Source organism: Podarcis gaigeae (genome assembly GCF_964106915.1).
Source record: "Podarcis gaigeae genome assembly, chromosome: 16".
Classification (NCBI taxonomy): Eukaryota; Metazoa; Chordata; class Lepidosauria; order Squamata; family Lacertidae; genus Podarcis; species Podarcis gaigeae.
In genome coordinates, this window is record NC_139693.1 from 3800834 (window position 1) to 3824077 (window position 23244).

General features: G+C 48.1%; 1 protein-coding gene across 2 annotated transcripts; it reads left to right on the forward strand.

Moving 5' to 3' along the window:
• Nucleotides 1–652: 652 nt before the first annotated feature.
• Nucleotides 653–22959, forward strand: BNIPL (BCL2 interacting protein like). 2 transcript variants are annotated; one of them, XM_083716000.1, is made up of 10 exons: nucleotides 653–815; nucleotides 8960–9076; nucleotides 10137–10198; nucleotides 10499–10702; nucleotides 11035–11214; nucleotides 12105–12207; nucleotides 13784–13915; nucleotides 18742–18828; nucleotides 20983–21081; nucleotides 21906–22959. In XM_083716000.1, the coding sequence occupies exons 1-10, from the start codon at nucleotides 772–774 to the stop codon at nucleotides 21937–21939; spliced, it is 1062 nt and encodes a 353-aa protein (XP_083572126.1). In that variant the 5' UTR covers nucleotides 653–771; the 3' UTR covers nucleotides 21940–22959. The 2 variants fall into 2 exon arrangements, with proteins under 2 accessions (XP_083572126.1, XP_083572127.1); XM_083716001.1 differs by lacking the exon at nucleotides 653–815 and adding an exon at nucleotides 6308–6454.
• Nucleotides 22960–23244: the final 285 nt, after the last annotated feature.

The window sequence follows — 23244 nt, forward strand, 5'->3', positions numbered from 1 at the left end:
CCTCCCGCAGTTTGGTCAAACTCATGCTGGTAGCTTCGAGAACACTGTCCCACCATCTCGTCCTCTGTCGTCTCCTTCTTCTTGTGCCCTCCATCTTTCCCAACATCAGGGTCTTTTCCAGGGAGTCTTGTCTTCTCCTGAGGTGGCCAAAGTCTTGGAGCCTCAGTTTCAGGATCTGTCCTTCCAGTGAGCACTCAGGGCTGATTTCCTTCAGAATGAAGAGGTTGGATCTTCTTGCAGTCCATGGGACTCTCAAGAGTCTCCTCCAGCACCAGAATTCAAAAGCATCCATTCTTTGGCGATCAGCCTTCTTTATGGTCCAGCTCTCACTTCCGTTCATCACTACTGAGAAAGCCATAGCTTTAACTATACGGACCTTTGTCGTATAGGTTATGTCTCTGCTTTTTAAGATGCTGTCTAGGTTTGTCATTGCTTTTCTCCCAAGAAGCAGGCGTCTTTTAATTTCGTGGCTGCTGTCACCATCTGCAGTGATCATGGAGCCCAAGAAAGTAAAATCTCTCACTGCCTCCATTTCTTCCCCTTCCCCGTCCTTGTTTCTCCCCATCCCTAAATCTTGCTTTAAATTTTTTTTTGCCTCTTGCAACGGCATTAGGACCCAGCTGCCCAATTCTGAATCATGCTGAAAAACCAGTTTGGGATGAGTCCAGGCTGTACGCCGGCATCTTGAAACACCCCAGAGTTGCTCTTTTGTGTCTTTGACCTCCTCTTAGGAGCAGGCGAGGCCCGAATTAGTCCTTGCAGTGGGGCCGGATGGGCTCTTACGTTGGCGATGAGGCGGCTCTGCCTTCCGAAAGGTGAGTCCGAAAGGTGATTCGCAAGGGGGTCTCAGAGGCAGAGAGCCTGCTCTGAGTGCAGAAGGCTCCTGGTCTAATTTCTGGCATTTCCAGGTAGGGCTAGGCGGAAAAAAACTCCTGTCCAAAATCCTGGGGGGTTGCTGCTGGCCAGTGTGGGCGATACTGACTTCGACCCTCCTGTGCCGGTATTGAAACAGTCATTTCCTCAATACCTCCATGGCTGAAAGCTTGGCATTGTTTTTAAGGGAAGGGGGCGTCACTCAGTGGGCAAGGGAACCTGCTTTGCATGCAGAAGGTTCTGGGTAGATTTGGGAATGTCCCCTGGAGAGATGCTGCCGGTCCGTGTAGTGGGCTAAGTGAGCTAAGTGGCTCTGACCAGGTAAAAACTGGCTTGCTATGTTTTTATGACCTTTCCTGTTCAGTCTGCAAATCTCAGGGGTTTTTGGAGACATTCCCAAGGCAGGTTCAAAATAAGCCTGTATCATTCTATTTATTTATTATTATTATTTATTGGATTTATATATATATATACCGTCCTTTGTCGCAAGATCTCAGGGCGGTTTATAACCGCGACAGAGAAAAGAAGGCTTCAAGAACCTGCCAAAGGAAAAATAATAATACACTGCTCTGCAGGTTACAGGAAGGAGTCCTCCGTCCCTGTTTCGTGCTCCACACCTTACGGGGTTAATCACCATGCGAAATCCTGGCTCTGCAGAATTTGGGATGCCGTGAATATAAAACGTTCCACACCCGACATTTGGGACCTGTCCAAAGTGTCTTAGGGGCCAACACCCACGTCGTAGTGCCGACAGAGAGTCAGTCTGGGAGACCAGAGTTCGAATCCTCGCTCGGCCATGAAGGACATGGGACATCCTTGAGTCGCATTGCGGCTTCTCAGCCTAACCGACCTCTTGGGGTTGTTTTTGAGGATGAAACGGGGAGAGAACCAAGTTCAAAGATGTCACTATTAATATACAAAGCCCTTAACAACTTGGGACCGGTTGACCTTCAAAATCGCCTTAGCCCATAAATGCCTCCTGGGCCAATTCGATCGGTGGAACTGGTGCTGCTACATAATTCCTGTTCTGCATTTGCAAGATTTGATTGTTTAGCGTGTCAACTGTGGAACTCCCTGCCTATTGATATCAAGCATCTTCACTGTAGTCTTTTGGGGGCCTGCTAAAAGCCAGGGCTGGGCGATAATCTGGTTTCCCCCCATTTTGCATAGGAGGCACACATCATGATTTGCAATATATTGCCAGGTCAAAAATTATGAAACCGATATCACAATATGTTCTGCAAACTGTTTTGGATGATATATCGATATATCTCCCAGCCCCACTAAAAGCATCGCTGTTTAGACAAGCCTACCCAGATGTTTGGAAAGTTGATGCGAGTTCTGGTTTTGGCCTATTTCTGTTTCAACTTTCTGAGCTTTTAATTGTTGTTGTGTAGAAATTAGATTATTACATGGTACCTCTGGATGCGAACGGGATCCGTTCTGGAGCCCCGTTTGCATCCTGAAGTGAACACAACCCGGGTTTGCATGTCTGCGTGTGCACGGGTCACAATTCACCACTTCTGTGCATGCGCGTGACGCCATTTTGAGCCTCTGCGCATGGGCGAATGGCGAAACCCGGAAGTAACACGCTCTGTTACTTCCGGGTCGCCACGGAGCGCAACCCGAAAATATTCATCCCGAAGCATATTTAACCCGAGGTATGACTGTATACTAAAGTAAAATTCACTTGCAGTGCTCCGCCCACTATTGCCTCAGGCCCCGCCCACGACTGACATTTGGCCTCTGGGAGGCTCCTCAAAAGGGACTGCAGCCCTCAGGCCTGAGGAAGGTTCTCCGCCCCTTCCATAATACAATGGTGAGTCTTTCAGGTGTCATGAGACTCCCCTTTTGCTGTGATGTGGTTTTAGCAGACTGCAAGCTCAACCATGTGATGCAGCAGCAAAAAAGGCTAATGCTATTCTAGGCTGCATCAACATAAGTCTAGAATCCAGATCAAGGGAACTCATAGTCCCACTCTCTCCTGCCTTCGTCAGGCCACACCTGGAATGCTGTGTCCAGTTCTGGGCGCCACAATTTAAGAAGGATGTTGACAAGCTGGAACATGTGCAGAGGAGGGCGACCAAGATGATCAGGGGTCTGGAAACCAAGCCTGATGAGGAACGGTTGAAGGAGCTGGGTATGTTTAGCCTGGAAAAGAGGAGATAGGAGAGCCATCTTCAAATATCTGAAAGGCTGTCACATGGAAGAAGGAACAAGGTTTCTCCTGCTCCAGAGGGGAGGACTCGAACCCATGGCTTCAAGTCACAAGAAAGGAGATTCCAACTCAACGTCCGGAAGAACTTTCTGGCAGCAAGAGCTGTTAGATAGTGGAATGGGCTCCTTTGGAAGGTCAAGGGCTCTTCTTCCTTGGAGGTTTTTAAGCAGAGGTTGGATGGTCATCTGTCATGGATGCTGTAGTTGAGATCCCTGCATTGCAAGGGGTTGGACTAGATGATCCCATGGGGTACCTCAAAGGTAAAGGTAAAGGGACCCCTGACCATTAGGTCCAGTCGTGGCCGACTCGGGTTGCGGCACTCATCTCGCTTTACTGGCCGAGGGAGCTGGCGTTTGTCCTCAGATAGTTTTTTCCAGTTTATGTGGCCAGCATGACGAAGCCACTTCTGGCGAACCAGAGCAGCGCACGGAAACACCATTTACCTTCCCGCTGGAGCGGTACCTAGTTATCTACTTGCACTTTGATGTGCTTTTGAACTGCTAGGTTGGCAGGAGCAGGGACTGAGCAACGGGAGCTCACCCCGTATCGGGGATTTGAACTGCCGACCTTCTGATCGGCAAGTCGTAGGCTCTGTGGTTTAACCCACAGCGCCACCCGCGTCCCTCTGGGGTCCCTTACGACTCTACAATTCTGCTTCTATGTATGTGAATGGTATCTGTTTGTGAGCAGGGCATGTATGTCTATCTACTCTTGACTCTGGACTCATCTGCTGTAAAGGAGCGCAGAAATAAATAACACACCAAACATGCTCAGGGACGCTCTCGTCCTTGACAATTTCATGTTTTCTGTAGAGAGGTCTGGCCAGGAACTCTTCGATTCCATTGTTCTACGACAGACACAACACTCCCTCTGCAAAATAAACCACATTTTGTCTCTCTGGCCGCTACTGTTCCTGGGACACGACGTCAGCCAAAGAAATCTCTGCCTTTTCAACGTGCAGATGTGCTAGGACCTGTTCGACTTGTCCGGAGAGGAGAAGGAGGAGAAGGAGGGGAGCGTGATTCACGTCTGGGAGGCTCAGCGAGACACGGATCACCGATCTGGAATGAGGTGTTTTGCAGCCAGCACAGAGTCAGGCTCACTTTCGTTCAGTGCACTCCCCTGGTGAACCAGGAAGAAACTAGCCTGGTGAGGAACGGTTGAAGGAGTCAGGTGTGGGAAAGAGGAGAGTGAGAGGAGAAAGAGGAGACTGAGAGAGGAGGTGCGATTGCCATTTTCAGATATCTTAATAATAATAATAATAATAATAATAATAATAATAATAATAATAATTTTATTATTTGTATCCCGCCCTCCCTGGCTGAGGCCGGGCTCAGAGCGGCTAACATCATAAATACAACACAATATGCATTAAAACCATCAATTCATTAAAATACATCTTAAAATTAATTCAGACAAGTTAAAACCTGGGCAGGTGGCAATTATCAGGTTGGAACTGAGAGTGGTTAATACTTGCCAGGACCAACTGTTTACAGTGATCATACAAGGACCTGTGTGCGGCTTAAAAGGATTTGGGGTGGGGTGGGTGGGAGTGAATTGAGGCGACCCCTTCCACCGGCAAGTGATTGGCAATGTCAAATGAGGCAACACTGGTCCATCTACATTTTCAGGAAGTACAGGCGCAGCCCCTGGCTGGCTTGCGGATTAGAACCAAAGTGTGTAATTTCACTTCTTCCAGTTGGCACACAACCGTAGTCGCATCCCTCCTCTCCCTACGGAGCCATGCTTACTTCCAAATGCAATTTGAATCCTGCTGCGTTTAACCAAGCTTTCTGTACAAACAAGCAGCACCCAATTTATGCTATATTTGCCCAGTCATTCTAAAATACGAGCCTACCACTTGTTGAGTTGCAACTTGCAACCGAGGGCTTGCAGTGAGAGCAGCTGCTTGCTAAGTGCTCTTTGCCAAAGCCACTTTTAAGTTCCTGCCAATGACTTCCGAAAGATACTCAGTTTTCTTTTTTGTGGATTGGAGCCCCCTGGAGTTTCCAAAACTGCTGGCATATCCTTAAGGGCTGTCACATGGTTGATGGAGCAAACTGGTAGGACTCGAATCCATGGCTTCAAGTTACAAGAAAGGAGATTCCGACTAAACTTCAGGAAGAACTTTCTGACAGTAAGAGGAACAGTGGAACAGACTCCCATGAGAGGAGTCTTTTTTGGAGGTTTTAAAGAAGAAGATGGATGGCCACCTGTCATGTATGATGTAATTTTAGCCTGCATCGCGACAGGTTGGTCTAGATCAGTGTTTCCCAACCTTGGGGCTCCAGCTGTTTTCGGACTACAACTCCCATAATCCCTAGCTAGCAGGACCAGTGGTCAGGGATGATGGGAAGTGTGGTCCGAAAACAGCTGGAGTCTCAAGGTTGGGAAACACTGGTCTAGATGACCCCAGGGTCCCTTCTAACTCGACGATCCCATGTACAAATGTCTTTGCGGCCGAGTAAGGCTCCCATCTAGCCCGCCAGCAGAGAGCCAGGCACCTCTCGGAAAATTACAAGGAGTGTCTTTCCCCTGTCCCGAACATGTGGTAGACTGCTCCTGAATCTGGAATCTCCATTTAAGACATCTTGTGGCCTGGAGTTCCACAAGTTTCCCTCGTCTGAAGGGCTTCTTCCTTCTGGACAGTTTGGTCGAGGGACTGCATCCTTCACAACAAAATAAATTTTGAAACCTATCTATCAAACGCTAGGATAGCTCAGAGCATGAGAGCATGAGACTCTTAACCTCAAGGCCACGAGTTCGAGCGCCACGTCGGGCCAAAGATTCCTGCATTGCAGGGGGCTGGATTTAGATGAACCTTGTGGCCCCTTCTAGCTCCACGAGTCTATGATTCTAAAACCAAGAGGTCAGCGGCGAAGCCTTGCTAGTGGAACGGAGCTTCTACCTCTCAGAATCGCCTGGCGCTGGGAACAGGCGATTCAATTGAAGGCCGGGCGTTCGGCCGGCTGTTGTCTTCCCTGACTGCCCAGCATGGGAAACAGGATTCCTGATTGGCTAGGCCTCTTGGCCCCAATCCAGCAGGGCTGCTTGTCTTTTCAGGTTCACCTTGTGTTCGAGAACTCAAATGCCGTGCCAGGATCCGCCTCCTATCGCAGAGCTGGTTTTTTGCATAGTTTGTGCAGAGCTTGCCGATCCATCGGCCAGGTTGCTATGGGAGCAAACAGCCTCTCCCCCTCCTGGGTGTGGCGCACGGCTGCAAAACCAGCCCTGCGGTGAATAGTTAGCATGAGAAACTTTTGGAGATTACCTGGAGCAAACTTTCTCCCTTCCCAGTTCTTAACCTCCTGAGCTGCTCAGTTGGGCAAGCGGTAGTTTCTGGAGTCCAAATTCATTTGGAAGGTAATTCCCAACGGCTTGGGCTTCGTTCTAATGCATCGCCAACTATTATTGACGTTAATTATCACTGTTGTCGTTTTAAATAACATTTCTGGTGTTGCACGGCGGCTGTGTTTGCAGAGAAGGAGGAGGCGGGTCTCTGCCCCGAGGAGCTTACAATGAGCGGTATGATGCAGGAAGGGGAGGGAAACCGAGGCAGGGGTCGTTGGCTGGGGGAGAAGCTGCAACTGCTTTTGCACCAGAGAGCAGGTCTGCTTGGCGCTAGAGCCCAAAATTTGATGGCAGAGGGAGGAAAGAGGGTGAACCTGCGGAGGTCAGGGCCAGATTTAGGTTTGATGCGTCCCTAAGCTACTGAAGGTAATGAAGCCCTTTATATGTCTAGCTGTCCTTTGTCAACAACAAATTGCTGCTGTTTTTTGTGTTGAATATATGCTATATGGTAATTGATGGAGCTAATAGGTATCTAAATCCATTTGCACATGTTGCCTGCAACCAGTCCATGCAGAATGTAGGCACCCTATATATAGAAAGGAGCAAACCAGTGATATTTTAGGGAGCAGTCGAGCAGGCGGGGCCCATGACTTACCGTATTTTTTGCTCTATAAGACTCACTTTTTCCCTCCTAAAAAGTAAGGGGGAATGTGTGTGCGTCTTATGGAGCGAATGCAGGCTGCGCAGCTATCCCAGAAGCCAGAACAGCAAGAGGGATTGCTGCTTTCACTGCGCAGCGATCCCTCTTGCTGTTCTGGCTTCTGAGGTTCAGAATATTTTTTTTCTTGTTTTCCTCCTCCAAAAACTCGGTGAGTCTTGTGGTCTGGTGTGTCTTATAGAGCGAAAAATACGGTACATCTTAGGAGCCTGTTGTTGTTTAGTCATTTAGTTGTGTCCGCCTCTTCGTCACCCCCTGGACCAGAACACGCCAGGCCCTCCTGTCTTCCACTGCCTCCCGCAGTTTGGTCAAACTCATGCTGGTAGCTTCGAGAACACTGCCCCACCATCTCGTCCTCTGTCATCCCCTTCTCCTTGTGCCCTCCATCTTTCCCAACATCAGGGTCTTTTCCAGGGAGTCTTGTCTTCTCCTGAGGTGGCCAAAGTCTTGGAGCCTCAGCTTCAGGATCTGTCCTTCCAGTGAGCACTCAGGGTTGGTTTCCTTCAGAATGGATAGGCTGGATCTTCCTGCAGTCCATGGGACTCTCAAGAGTCTCAAGAGTTTGGGCTCGTCCGGGATTGTGTAGGCTTAGAAGCCTACACAACACAAAACACGGTTGCTGTATGCAGGTTTTATTTTATTTGTTTTTTATCTTATATTTTGGAAATGTACATCCAGTTCTCTCCCCCCTTTAAATTGTTTGGGGGCCCCAAGAGGGTGGGACCCTAAGTTATAGCTTGTTTAGCTTATACATAAATCCGGCACTGTTGCAGAGGAATAGGCAGTGATTTCAGTGGTGTGTTGGTTGGGACGGGATAATTCTTTCAAATCAGAACCAGTGAAGGCAGTGAAAGTCCTGTGTGAGTGTCTGGAGGCGGTTGGAGGATGGATGGCGGCTAACAGATTGAGGTTGAATCCTGACAAGACAGAAGTATTGTTTTTGGGGGACAGGGGGCAGGCAGGTGTGGAGGACTCCCTGGTCCTGAATGGGGTAACTGTGCCCCTGAAGGACCAGGTGTGCAGCCTGGGAGTCATTCTGGACTCACAGCTGTCCATGGAGGCGCAGGTCAATTCTGTGTCCAGGGCAGCTGTTTATCAGCTCCATCTGGTATGCAGGATGAGACCCTACCTGCCTGTGGACTGTCTTGCCAGAGTGACACATGCTCTGGTTATCTCTCGCTTGGACTACTGCAATGCGCTCTACGTGGGACTACCTTTGAAGGTGACCCGGAAACTGCAACTAATCCAGAATGCGGCAGCTAGACTGGTGACTGGGAGTGGCCGCCAAGACCACATAACACCGGTCCTGAAAGACCTACATTGGCCCCCAGTACTTTTCCGAGCACAATTCAAAGTGTTGTTGCTGACCTTTAAAGCCCTAAACGGCCTCAGTCTAGTATACCTGAAGGAGCGTCTCCACCCCCATCGTTCTGCCCGGACACTGAGGTCCAGCTCTGGGGGCCTTCTGGCGGTTCCCTCATTGCGAGAAGCCAAGTTACAGGGAACCAGACAGAGGGCCTTCTCGGTGGTGGCACCCGCCCTGTGGAATGCCCTCCCACCAGATGGCAATAAGAACAACAACTACCAGACTTTTAGAAGGCATCTGAAGGCAGCCCTCTTTAGAGAAGCTTTTAATGTTTAACAGACCACTGTATTTTAATACTTTGTTGGAAGCTTCCCAGAGTGGCTGGGGAAACCAAGCTCAGACGTCCTTGGACACAGGGGTTCTGGGTGCGAAAGGTCACAGCCGTTGCCACTCAATTTTGACCAAGCTGCTTTGGAACTCAGCACCAAGACGAACTTCTGCGGAGACGTCTGCAGGACTAGGCTGTCGACCAATCTCTCCCTCTCTGTTGCAGGTTTAAGAAGGAAGCTGCAGAACCTCTTTCTCCCGAACGGGGAGACACCACCGATGAGGCCGTGAACATCAAGGACATGGAACTGAAGGAAGAATGGCAGGATGATGAATTCCCTCGGTAAGCCGCGTGCCGGGGTGACGCAGGTGACGGCGGGTGTCCCGGGGAGGAGATGGAGGAATGGAGCAGTCTATCTTAGAACGTTGGGCATTGGCTGGCTGGAGGCCGAGTGATAGGGGTGGGCCTTTCAGCTCAGCTCGCCGGCTGTCCGGTTGGCCGCAGGGGTGCTGGAAAAAAGGGGCATCCGTCTCAACCTGGCAGGCACCTCCCCGAGGCATCCATGGGTCTCCTCGCTGGGAGGAAACACACCACACCTACGCCCAGGCAGTTCTTGGGTTCTTAGGTGCTGTAGCTCAGGCCTGGCAGGGCAGGGCCAATGCGGCCCTCCAGTCCTTTATCCGGCCCTTCCCAGAGAAACACACCCACCACCTTTGCTGGGATGTCTCCTTGACCTCTGGTCACACCTAATTTCTGCTTAGTACGTTTCCGAGCACAATTCAACGTGTTGGTGCTGACCTTCAAAGCCCTAAACGGCCTCGGTCCAGTATACCTGAAGCAGTGTCTCCACCCCCATCGTTCTGCCTGGACACTGAGGTCCAGCGCCAAGGGCTTTCTGGCAGTTCCCTCGCTATGAGAAGCCAAGTTACAGGGAACCAGGCAGAGGGCCTTCTCGGTGGTGGCACCCGCCCTGTGAAACGCCCTTCCGTCAGATGTCAAAGAGAAAAATAACTACCAAAGTTTCAGAAGACATCTGAAGGCAGCCCTGTTTAGGGAAGCTTTTAATGTTTAATAGGTTATTGTATTTTAGTGTTCTGTTGGAAGCCGCCCAGAGTGGCTGGGGAAAGCCAGCCAGATGGGCGGGGTATAAATAATAAATTATTATTATTATTATTATTATTATTATTATTATTATTATTATTATTTAGTTGGAAGATGGGGGGGAGGGTGTGGATAGAAACTAGCTGGCTGTACCACTCTTCCCTCTGGCCCTGTGGCCCTCAGAAGGTTCTTGGGATGGAAAATGCCAGCTGCTCCTGCTATAGCTGCTAGGCAATGCTGCCTCTGCCTCCCCCACCTTCCTCTCGTTCCTCAGAGGCCCCTTCTCTTTCCTGCCTTGCAGGCCTCTTCCAGAGGAGATCTCTGAGGAGGATCTGGAAGAATCCAGTTCGGAAATGAGCCCAGGTAAGAGACCCACCAGGTGGCTGCTTGGGTTTGCTGGAGTAACAGGGTTTGTGTGTCTTCCTTCTGGCATGTGGGGGCCCCTGTCCAGGCCCCTCCCCTCATTGGCAGTGCCTCAGTTTGACCTGTCCATGGGCCTAAATCACTGAATCACAAGAGTTGGAAGGGCCCTCCAAGGCCCATCTAGTCCACCCTCCTGTTTCAGGATTGAATCATTGAATCAGTGTCTTTCTGCATGCCAAGCAAGCGTCCGGCCTCTGACCTCTGATTCCCCCCTCCTTCTTCTCCTCTGCCCCACACCAGTCGCCCCCAACACCCTAGAGCTGTGCGGTCGACGGCTCATGAAGAAAAGACTCCCAGCCCCCGATCTCAGCTCGGTGAAATCTGGAGAGGGGCTGGAAGCCACGCCGGAAGGCAGTTTGGACATTAACGTGGACGAGCTGGAGACCCCGTCCGACAGCGAGCTCCAGGAGGGCTCCGAGAACGGGCACGAGTTCGAATGGGAAGGTGAGGGGCCTGGGTTCGAGGTTCTCCCAAGGCGGATGACACCCCAGGGAGGTGGGCCCTGCGTGGGAACGGAAAGAGATTTGTTTGTGGGATCCACTGCGCCCCGAGGAAACTAGGAGGGTGGAAAATAGGCTCATAGAATCCTTGAACAGTAAGTTGGACGGAACCCCAGCGGTCATCTAGACCAACCCGCTGTGAAGTTTGGGAAACGCTGTCCCAAGAAGCTGTCCAGCTTCTGCTCAGGCGTTTCCAGATCCTTTGCGTGACATTGACCCAAATTTGGTCCTCCCCCCTACCCCCCCCACCCCGGCTGCCCTGTCCGATGCGCACAGATGATCTCCCCAGAGCCCGGAGGGTGGAGGGCAACTTGCCCGAGAAGTTTTGCACCGGCCGCGTGGTGGACATCAAGGGCCAAGACGGGCGCAAGTGGCGGATTTTCCTGACGGACGAGCGGGAGCAGAAAGTGGACCTGGGTGCCGTCGAGCCCTACAAGAAAGTCATCTCTCACGGAGGTAAGGAATAATGCCAGTGTCAGGAGTGACCAGTAGGGCTTTGCAGGACTGGGGCCTTCCTAAGTTTGTTCTGGAGAGGTAAGGCGCGGCCGCACAGGTGAGGCCGATTGGTAACTTGATACACCTGGTGGCAAGAGCCAGGAAGGGATATGAGGGCAGCATTTCCCTTCGGCTCTTTGCCACAGCAACACGCTTCCTGCCTTGCTGCGTTTGGCTTCTTGCTTCCTGATCCTTGGACCTCGGCTTCTTGACTCCTTGCTTCTTGACCCTCGGACCCTTAGCTTCTTGACTCCAGGCTCTCTGACGTGTGACAATTTGATGTACAGTGGTGCCCCGCAAGACGAATGCCTCGCAAGACGGAAAACTCGCTAGACGAAAGAGTTTTCCGTTTTGGAGGTGCTCCGCAAAACAAATTTCCTATGGGCTTGCTTCGCAAGACGAAAATGTCTTGCGAGTTCCTGCGGGTTTTTTTTCCCTTCCCCCCCCCTTTTCTAAGCCGCTTATCCGCTTATCCGCTAAGCCGCTAAAAGCCGCTAAACCGCTAATAGCGCTAATCCGCTAAGCCGTCAATGGGCTTGCTTCGCAAGACGAAAAAACCGCTAGACGAAGAGACTTGCGGAACGGATTCTTTTTGTCTTGCGAGGCACCACTGTATCTTTAATCTTTGTTGGAAGCCGCCCAGAGTGGCTGGGGAAACCCAGACAGATGGACGGGGGTACAAATAAATTATTATTATTATTATTATTATTATTATTATTTTATTTATTATTATTACTATTATTATTATCCAACCTGTCTGTCACCGTGTGGCAGACACAAATTCAAGTATGACTGGTGACCCCTTCATCCCAAAGGATTCCCAGCTGACCTCTCCCCTTATTCCCTTCCAGGCTACTTTGGAGAAGGCCTGAACGCCATCATCATGTTTGCCTCGTGCTACTTACCCGACAGCTCCATCCCAGATTATCCGTACGTCATGGAGAATCTCTTCAGGTGAGAGCCACCTGGTCCCTCGAAACTGGGAAGGAAAGAGGGCTTAAGCCAGGGGGGCCGACTGCTGGGGATGCTACAATTCTCCGTTAAATGCATTTTAAAAAACATGTTTATTTATATTTTCCAGATTTATACATTTCATTAATTTTACAAACATTTCAACATTTCACTGCTCGACTTCCTTTCCCCCCTTTCTGCTGTTTCTTAAATTTATTTTTTAATCTCTTCTGCATATCCAAATTCATTCAGTTTGCTCGTTTGTTTATATGATCTTATGAAACTGCAGGTTACTACAATAATCCTGCCAGTGTTTTGATCTGTTTACAATTTATCTTTAAATATTCAATAAACCATTTCCATTCTTTTCTAAAAAGTTTGTTATCTTGATTTCTTATTCTTCTGGTAAGTTTCGCCATTTCTGCATATTCCGTAAGTTTTTGTATTCATTCTTCCTTTACTGGGACTTCTGCTTCTTTCCATTTTTGGGCAAGTAACATTCTTGCCGCTGCAGCAGCACACATGAATAAATTTCTATGCAATTTGGGTAGTTCTGTCCCTATAATTCCCAAAAGAAAAGCTTCTGGGTTGGTTTGGTGTTTTTTTTACAAACGTTATTTGAAACATCCTTTTCAATTCATTACAATATACTGTATATTATTTCCCGGTAACCTTACTACAAAACCACCACATATGATAAAAGGAACCTTCTTTCTCTTTACATTTCCAACACTTGTTTGATTTTGATTTAGACATTTTTGCCAATTTACTCGCTGTTAGGAACCATCAATATATCATTTTCATATACAGTAATTTTCTCTTAAACCATAAAAGGCAAATGTAAAGGACTCCTGACAGTTACCGTATTTTTCGCTCCATAAGATGCACCTGACCATAAGATGCACCTAGATTTTAGAGGAGAAAAGGGGGAAAGCCCAGTTTTTTGGGGATCAGCTGAAAGTTGTGCAGCTTCTTTTGCAAAGGGGAAAAGCCTTTTTTTTGGAGGATCAGCTCAAAATTGTGCAGTTTTTTTTTACAAAGGGGGAAACCCCTTTTTTTGAGCATCGGCTGAAAGTTGTTGAGCTTACTTTGCAAAGGGAAAAAATTCCGTTTTTATGGGGTTCAAATCACAGTTCTGCAGCTTCTTAAGGAAAGGAAAGGGAGCCGTTTCTACAGTTTCCAGACAGATAATCTAATCCGCCAATCACATGTCGCTGGGGAAACAAACAGCCTCCGCCTGCAGAACATTCAGCATTGGAGGCCTGGGCAAGGGGACAGAAAGGGAGCCAGCGGTCGACCACACATTCGCTCCATAAGACGCACAGACATTTCCCCTTACTTTTTAGTCGGAAAAAAGTGTGGCTTACGGAGCGAAAAATATGGTAAGTCCAGTCACAAACAACTCTGGGGTTGCGGCGCTCATCTCGCTTTACTACCGAGGGAGCTGTAAATTTTATATCCATATTCCACAATCACTCCCATGCTTCCATGTCTATATCATGACCAATATCTATTATCCAATGTATTTATTGCACTTTTGAAACCGGCTCTGACGTCCCTGTTTTGCCTCAAACCCCAGGTACATCATCGGGACTCTGGAGCTGATGGTTGCCGAAAATTACATCCTGGTGTGTCTGAGTGGAGCCACTCCCCGCAACCAGGTGCCCTCCTTTTCCTGGATCAAGCAGTGTTACCAAACCATCGACAGACGGTGAGCAGCATTGGCTCTGAGCCTGTGGGTTTTCCCCCCCTTTTCTTTTTATTAAAGATTTCCTTGCTTTACAAAAGTGTTTGCAATGTCTCTCTCTCGTATACTCCCCCATGTGACATTTTTACAAATCAGTTCCATTTGTTGAGACATTAGGAAGAAAAGGGGGAAAGAGGTGGAGGGGGGGGAAGATGGGTGGGGCATAGCTGTCAACCTTCCCCTTTTTTGCGGGAAATTCTCTTATTCCAGCGCCGTTTCCCGCTGCTATCCCGGATTGTTAGATATCCCTTAGACTGTCCCCAGGACAGGTGAGGATGACGATCCCTTACTTCCAAATCTGAAAGTTGACAGCTATGGGATGGGGTCTGGTGGCGATGTTTCTATTTTACTTACTATATGTAGGGTTTTGTGTCAGTGTTGTTTGTGCAGGTTCTTTGCTGTTCGCTTGTGTTCCTTTGGTGGTGAGAGAGGTTGGGGTTGGCCAAGGTGTGGTTGTTCATTTGTGGTTGTTTGTGGTGGTCTTTGTTTTTGTGTGTGAGTGGGGTGGGTGGGTGTTTTGGGTCAGGTTAGCCATATTTATTCATATGCTGTTGGTGGATTTTTGTCGTTGTCTTGTTGGGCTGTGTATGTGATAAAGGGGAGCCACACCGGGGTGGAGGCATCTTCTTCTATTTGTCCCCGTGTCTGTTTCAGTTTATTTCTTAATTTTTCTAGTAAGGCTATTTCCCAGACTATTTGGTACCATTGGTCCATGATTACTCCTGACAGAGCTTGTGTGTTTTTAAAAGGATCTGTGTCCCAGACAACTCCCAATATTATTAAGAAAATAAAAAATCAGCCTGGTTGGGTTGATCAACAAATCCTCCTTCCCCAGACAGAGCAGGCTTGAGCTCTGTAGCTCCAAGGAGCAGGACTAGTAATAGTAATAGTAATAGTAATAGTAATAGTAATAGTAATAGGGACGTGGCTGGTGCTGTTGTCTAAACCACAGAGCCCAGGGCTTGCCAAGCAGAAGGTCGGCGGTTCGAATCCCCGCGACGGGGTGAGCTCCCGTTGCTCGGTCCCTGCTCCTGCCCACCTAGCAGTTCGAAAGCACGTCAAAGTGCAAGTAGATAAATAGGTACCACTCCGGCAGGAAGGTAAACGGCGTTTCCGTGCGCTGCTCTGGTTCGCCAGAAGCGGCTTAGTCCTGCTGGCCACATGATCCGGAAAGCTGTCTGTGGGCAAACGCCGGCTCCCTCGGCCTGAAAGCGAGATGAGCGCCGCAACCCCAGAGTCGCCTTTGACTGGACTTAACAGTCCATGGGTCATTTACCTTTAACTAATAATAATAATTTATTTATACCCCACCCATCTGGCTAGGCTTCCCCAGCCACTCTGGGCGGCTTCCAACCGAATATTAAAAACAATACAGCATCAGACATTAAAAGGTTCCCTAAACAGGGCTGCCTTCAGATGTATTCAAAAAGTCTGGTAGTTGTTTTTCTCTTTGACATCCAGTGGGAGGGCGTTCCACAGGGCAGGCGCCACTACCAAGAAGGCCCTCTGCCTGGTTCCCTATAACATGGCTTCTCACAGTGAGGGAACCGCCAGAAGGCCCTCGGAGCTGGACCTCAGTGTCTGGGCAGAACGATGGGGGTGGAGATGCTCCTTCAGGTATACTGGGCCGAGGCCGTTTAGGGCTTTCAAGGTCAGCACCGACACTTTGAATTGTGCTCAGAAACGTACTGGAGCCTATTATTATTATTATTATTATTATTATTATTATTATTATTATTACAACACCCTTCCTCTCCAAGGAGCTCAGGGCAGCAAACAGATACAAAGTCTAAAAGCAAAGCGAAAACACTGTTCAAGGTGCCACGTGAATCCCATTCTTCCACTTTGGGAATGATCCACTTCGGAACTCCCCGCCTATTGACGCCAAGCAGGGGCCTTTACTGTTCTCTTTTCGGCGCTTGCTGAAAACATTTTTGTTTAGGCAAAGCCTGTCCGGACATGTAGAATGTGGGTGGGTGTTTTGAGCTGTTTTAGTTCATTGCTGATCTTCTGAACTTTTAAAAGAGTTGCTTTTATTTTATTTATTCTATTTGTAGGCGTTTTGCTTTTCATAAGCAAACGGTGTATAAATTTTATGAGGGGAAATGAATACATTTTAAAACTACATTCTAGGAAGAAAAAAAATTGCAGCTAAAGCAGTTCTGGCTGACTTTGCAGGGGGTTATATATACATATATAATTTATTTATTTATTTGGTTTTATAATTTATAATTTTATAATTTATTTATTTGGTTTTTCAGATTAAGATTTTACGGTTATATATCCAACATACAACATAGAAACAAGATTCCCAAGAGTCTCCTGAACTTCAATCCTCCCCTTTTGTGGGTCCTTTGGTTAATCATTTCCTCCTGCATCTTTTATAATAATCCAGATCTTTTACCTCTCCCTTGCGTCCAAAAATTCACCATGAAACTACAAGTGTTATTCCAATCCTACAAACGATTTTAACTGTTTACAATGGTTTTTAAGATAAATTATAAATTTTCCCCATTCCTTATTAAAAGTTTGGTCTTCCAGATTTCTGATTCTCCTGGCACAATCCATCAACTCGATCTGCCATTCTTCTCTGCTAAAGACTTTATTTTCTTTCAATCTCTGGGCCAATAACATCTGCGCAGCCATGGTCGCATACATAAATAGTCTTTTCTGTTCCATTGGGATTTCGGCACCTGTTGTCGTTTAGTCGTGTCCGCCTCTTCGTGACCCCCTGGACCAGAGCACGCCAGACACTCCTGTCTTCCACTGCCTCCCACAGTTTGGTCAAACTCATGCTGGTAGCTTCGAGAACACTGTCCCACCATCTCGTCCTCTGTCATCCCCTTCTCCTTGTGCCCTCCATCTTTTCCAACAACAGGGTCTTTTCCAGGGAGTCTTCTCTTCTCCTGAGGTGGCCAAAGTCTTGGAGCCTCAGCTTCAGGATCTGTCCTTCCAGTGAGCACTCAGGGCTGGTTTCCTTCAGAATGGAGAGGTTTGATCTTCTTGCAGTCCATGGGACTCTCAAGAGTCTCCTCCAGCACCAGAATTCAAAAGCATCCATTCTTTGGCGATCAGCCTTCTTTATGGTCCAGCTCTCACTTCCATACATCACTACTGGGAAAACCAAAATTCCCAAAAGGAAGGCTTCAGGTTTTTAAAGAAAAAGTTATTCTAAATACTTTTTAAACTCACTCTCTCTCTAATGAGTTTTATGATTCTAAAGTTCTCCTGCCCTGTCCTGCGTGAAAACATTCCCAAGTTCTCAGCACCTCTTTCTTCAGAACTGGACGTGAATTTACGCTCCAGAGCTCTGAGCAATAGTCTCACAACGATCCGGTCTTCCTAGATGCTTTCTTCTCGCCGAAGGTCACGGCTGGGCAGGATTGATCCTGAACTTTCGGCTGAAGCCAAATTGTTGCCCAGATCTCCATGACGTCTTCTTGCAAAACCTGCTTTTCAAGTCCACTTTCTTCACCTGCCGACTTTACTACAAGTCCGAACAATAAATAGTTCAGATAACTATCTGGGACTTTCCCCGAACGCCAGCTGGGCTTTCCTGGCGCAAAATTTATTGCTTCCTTTCGCTGTGCTGGAATTGTGGATCTGCTCTGCTATGGGAATCTTTTCCAGATTGGGGGCCGAATTGCCCTCTATCCCGCCTTTCGATGGCTTACTTCTGGGTTACTTCCGGGTTTCAGCAGTCACGCATGTGCAGAAGCATTAAATCGCATTGTGTGCATGCGCAGAAGCGCCAATTCGTAACCCGCATGTGCGCAGACATGTTGTTGCGGGTTGCGGACGCTGCGGGTTGCGAATATGAATCCCGCACGGATCACGTTTGCAACCCAAGCATCCACTGTACGTATTGTTGTTGTTTAGTCGTTTAGTCGTGTCCGCCTCTTCGTGACCCCCTGGACCAGAGCACGCCAGGCACTCCTGTCTTCCACTGCCTCCCGCAGTTTGGTCAAACTCATGTTCGTAGCTTCAAGGACACTGTCCCACCATCTCGTCCTCTGTCGTCCCCTTCTCCTTGTGCCCTCCATCTTTCCCAACATCAGGGTCTTTTCCAGGGTGTCTTCTCTTCTCATGCGGTGGCCAAAGTCTTGGAGCCTCAGCTTCAGGATCTGCCCTTCCAGTGAGCACTCAGGGCTGGTTTCCTTCAGAATGGAGAGGTTTGATCTACTTGCAGTTCATGGGACACTGTACTTATAGGCCGGTGCAAATAATGGAAAGACATTTCTCTTTCCTGCTGCAGAAATTGTTAAACAGACGTGGTCACTTTTAAGTTTCATTCAGGTGCATTTTTTTCTTCTTTCTTATTTGTCTACCACAGCTTTGAAATACAGTGTGCTGGTGTTTCACTGTTTATTTTGAAAGGGCTACTAGGACTGTGTAAGAAAATAATGGATTATTTCCGAAACACCGATATGATGTTTTAGAAAAGCAAAAACAGACCGTTGTTTCCGGAAAATGAAATCTTTTCGTTTCTTTCCTTCATGGAATCATAGATTTGGAAGGGACCTTGAGGGTCATCTAGCCCAACCCCCTGCAAGCAGAACTATGCAGCTGTCCCATAATGGGATCAATCCTGCAACCTTGGTGTTATCAGCACCACGCTCTAACCAACTGAGCACTGTTTCTTTTTTTAAAACAACGACGATACATATTTTCACACCAGAGGCTAGCCAAAAGGAAATTAAGTTCATTTGCCAATTTGCAGATAATCTTGTGGCGGGGAGTTCCACCAGTTAAACAGTGCCTTAAGTTCCTTTGGATTTTTTTTGCGACAGGCTCCGGAAGAACCTGAAGACGTTGATTATCGTCCATCCCACTTGGTACATCAAAGCGTTGATGGCGGTGTTCAGACCTTTCATCAGGTAGGCTGGCCAATTATCATCATTTTATTATTTACTGCATTTAAATCTACTAAATCTCACCACCGCACCACCCTATTCTGGCATCCAACAGTCGGGGAAAAGGGAACAGATTACATCTAATTCTCCTAGTGTATCTTTATCAATTTAACCAAATAATCTGTTTGCTGGTTCCCATATGGTAATACCAGACTTCGGGTTGTCGGAAATTGTCCTTTTGTGGGTGTGTGGGTGTGAAATGGAACCCATGAATTAACACCCCCCCCCAATTTATTTATTTATTTATATTAATTTATTACATTTATATCCCACTCTTCATCTGAGGATCATAGGGCAGTTTATAGAATAATAATAATAATAATAAAACAAAAAACAAAAAAACATATGTAGTGATATTGGGAAATCTTAGTATGTTAAAACTTTGGTTCACACAGGAGAAAAGCATTGTGGGAGAGTTAAAACCGTAGAATTCTGGGAATGTGTCTCTGGTCTCTTTAATTGCAGACTCTCTGTCTTTAGAAGTGTGAATCAGATTGCCTCCTCTCTGAGCAGGAAAGAAGATGTTATCTGATTTGTAAACTATAGCAGATAACAACAGACATAACAACAAACTCTCCCCCTCCTCACAGAAATAAATCGCCCTTTCAAAAGTCTGTGGAAGACTTTTGAAAGTGGATTGTGGAGCAGAAGGAATATGATATTGGTATGGTGGGTTTCACCCAACGAGGGAGATGGGTTCTTATGTAGGAATTTCCTCTGTGACGGGTCTGTAGACCGCAGCCAACCAAGTAGACCCATTAAAATCAATGAACCTAGATTAGTGAAGCTTACGGATTGATTTCCTGGAATTTATGTATTGCTTGATTGTAAAAAAATGAAAATAAAAAAATGAATAGATATTTGGCTGCTGCTCCACTCTGCCTCTTGACCAGGCCGGTCTTGCTAATTCCTCTCACATATCCATCTGCCATGGGCTGGATGGATGAAGAGGAATGGTGGGAGGAATGAGGTGGGAAACCCCCCAAAGGGAAGATGGCTCAGAGACCGAGAATTGGTGGTGGGACAGCGATGAGAGGTCAGAGGGAGAAGATGGGGAAGAGGAGGTGTTGGAAGCTGAAGAGGCAACAGGGCTTAGTGAGCGGGGAGAATCTGTGGCAGAGGGCAGTCCAGAATCAGAGGCAGGAGAGGAAGAGAGGCCAAGAAGCAGAGGTGAGTCTGTCTGGTGATGAGTCACGGGTGTCTCCCCTTCTGGCTGCAACAAGTTCCCCTCTCTCCTGGTCTCCCAGGACCAGGAGACGCATGCAGAAAGAGGAGCAAAGGCAGACATGCCGGCGTAGTCTCAGTGGGCACCTTCAGTCTTGGCAGCTGCTTCGTGGGGGCAAGACCTGCCGGAGACAAGTTGCTCTGCTCCCTGTGCTGGGCCCAGGGGTAACCTGTGAAACGCGGTCCAGGACTGGTCCAGAATCTGCAGGTTCCGCTGGGAGTTGGTCCGACAGGGCCAAGGCAGGACACCAGGCAAGGGCAGGTACAGGATCTGGCATACAGCAACGTTGCTCCCACAACCTGGGACAGGGTCCAGCAGCCTTTTATCTCTGTCGGGGTAACGGCCGGTCCTGATCCCCCGGCGACTCACCTCCCTGTCTCACCTGAAGGTGAGCACTCCTCCTGCGAGTACTCAGGTCTCTCCTTCTCTCAGACCTCAGTCTCTGCAGCTCGGGAGACGTCGGTGGGTTACTAGACCCAGAGGCTGCCTCAGCCTCTCCTGAACCAACCGGTAGTGGAGCAGCTGTAAGTGATGGCCCAGCTGGAGGCAACGAGGTCATCCCCGCATCTGGAGCCAGGGTAGGCTCAGGCCCCGGACTCGGCCCAGCTGGTGCTTGTTGCAGGGGAACCTGTGCAGACTGGGACTCTTCAGGATCAGGCCCCAGACTTGGTTCAGATGATGCCTGAGGCAAAGGATCCGGTGTGGACTTAGTCTCCTCTGGTTCCGAGTCCGAGTCCCAGGCCATCACACTCCCTAGGCCTGACACTCCTGTGCCAATCCTGTTTTGCTAATCAAGAGTTAACTCTGGCTTGCTCAGTGTGATTTACTGCTGCCTCACTCCTACCCCTGCCTGCCCCTTTAGCTTCTCTTTCTTGCACCCTCTCTTTCTCCAGCTCCAAGTTCAGCCGGAAGGTGCAGTTTGTGGACAGCCTGGAGGAACTGGGCCACCTGATCCCTTTGGAGCAGGTCCACATCCCGGACTGCGTCCACCGGTGAGTACCTGGCCCTCCCACTCCCTTCGTCCCCACCTGGGTCCCCGAGGAGGCAGCGGAAAGAGGGGGGCGGCTTGTTCCTTCAGCAGGTGGCTGCACCACCACCATGCCTGAAAGCAAACTTGGGTGGGTGAGCGAGCCCCAAGGGGATAGAAGAGCGTAAGAAGGGCTGGAGGCCCACCTAGTCCAGCGTCCTGTGGCCAGAGGCCTCTAAGGACTAGGAATCAAGGTAGATTGCCTCTGGACCTGGAGGTTCCATAAGAATGCAAGAGGAGCTCTGCACATGGATCAGGACAAAGGGGGGGGGCTTTCTGTTGGGGTGCTTCCAAGGAAACTTGGAAATGCTTTAAATGTGTGTGGCGTTTTGGCAGTGCGCGCGATGCGCTTGCAGCCTTGTTCAGTTTAATACAGTGGTACCTCGCAAAACGAAATTAATTCGTTCTACGAGTTTTTTCGTCTTGCGAATTTTTCGTCTTGCGAAGCACGGATTTTGGAAAAGCTTCAAAATCACCAAAGTCTTCAAAAACCTCAGAAAAGGCTACCACACCGCGTGCTATGAGTTGCTTCTCGAAGTCAAGTCGCAACTGCGCCCCCTGAATGCACCTTTTTCTTAACGGTTTTAAGAAAAAGGAAACAAACTTGCAAGACATTTTCGTCTTGCGAAGCAAGCCCATAGGGAAATTCGTCTTGCGAAGCAACTCAGAAAACGAAAAACTCTTTCGTCTTGCGAGTTTTTCGTCTTACGAGGCATTCGTCTTGCGAGGTACCACTGTATTTGAATGTCTGACAGCCCTTTCTGTTCCCTTTTCCTCCATCTCTTCCAGGCTCGAGCAAGCCAGGGTCTGTTCCCGGAGCTAACGAGACGTGAAGCTGGCTGCATGACTTAGCACCTTACGACAGTGTTTTATTTTTATTTTTTTTAATGTGTCAAATGCTGACAAGCACACACACACTCACAGGTGCCTCCTTCCTTCCCTCTCTGTCGCTAAGACCCTCCTGCTTCTTAAACATTCCCCTGATAATAATAATAATAATAATAATAATAATAATAATAATAATAATTTATTTATACTCTGCCCATCTGGCTGGGCTTCCCCAGCCACTCTGGGTGGCTTCCAACAAAATATTAAAATACCGTGATACATCAAAAATTAAAAACATTTCTTTAAAGAGGTTAAAAGGAAAGGAAACTTACGAGAGTTTTGTTCTGCACCTGAATTCGAAAAGGAGACGGATTCTGGGTCCTGCAGGGTCTAACTCTGCGCAGGACTGACACTGAATGCAGCCCAGTGTCTCTGAGCACATACAGAGTGGAAAGCTGCAACCAAGCATTCAACCCAAAGCTCTGTTCAGGAAAGCTTTGGGTCGGCGAACTGCTCTCGGCTTGCTGCTGAGGTCATTGCTATTTAACGCCAATTTTTGTTTAATTCTTATAAGAGGCTGAAACGGCTGGAAACTTTTGCTCACTAAACGAATTGCCGGTGGATTTTTGGAGCTGCCGGCTACTTGCTTTCAATAAGCGTACCTGGGGGAAAGAATGAGGAGACACAGTTTTGGAATGGAATGTATTTTTCAGCTGGATGGCCCAAAACAAGAGAGAGAAGTGGGGTTTTTTTTGGGGGGGGTGAGGGGTTCACAAACACCTGCTGCTTGGTTTGGGGGACCCAGATGAACCCACCTGACCTGGTACTTGCTGACTCTCCTGGGCATAACTTGTACATTTGTAAATAAACTGATATTAACAAAAGCCCCCAATGGGACGTTGAGTTTTTAGTGTTCCTCCTCCAGACTGAAAAAGCTACCTCCAAAATTTTCCATTGATCAGGTTGATAGGAAATGGTTTGTGCATTCTGGGAATAAAATACTGGGTCCGGAAAACCTGGCTTTAATTTCTTTTCTTTATGTAAAGCTATGCATGCATATTTAATTGCAACATATACGTTAAGTTTCCTTCCCACTCCGAAATGTAAACTAGGTAAATGGCAGGCTCATTTATCTGTTTTTAAAATTTGTTTTTAAATTTATTTCACTTTTCCTCCAAGCAGGAAATGTTTGTCCCTGCCTCTGTTATTGACCATCACAACAACCCAGTGTTGTTAGGCTGAGAGACAGTGATTGGCCCAATATCCATAAATCATATCTATCTATCTACAGTGGTACCTC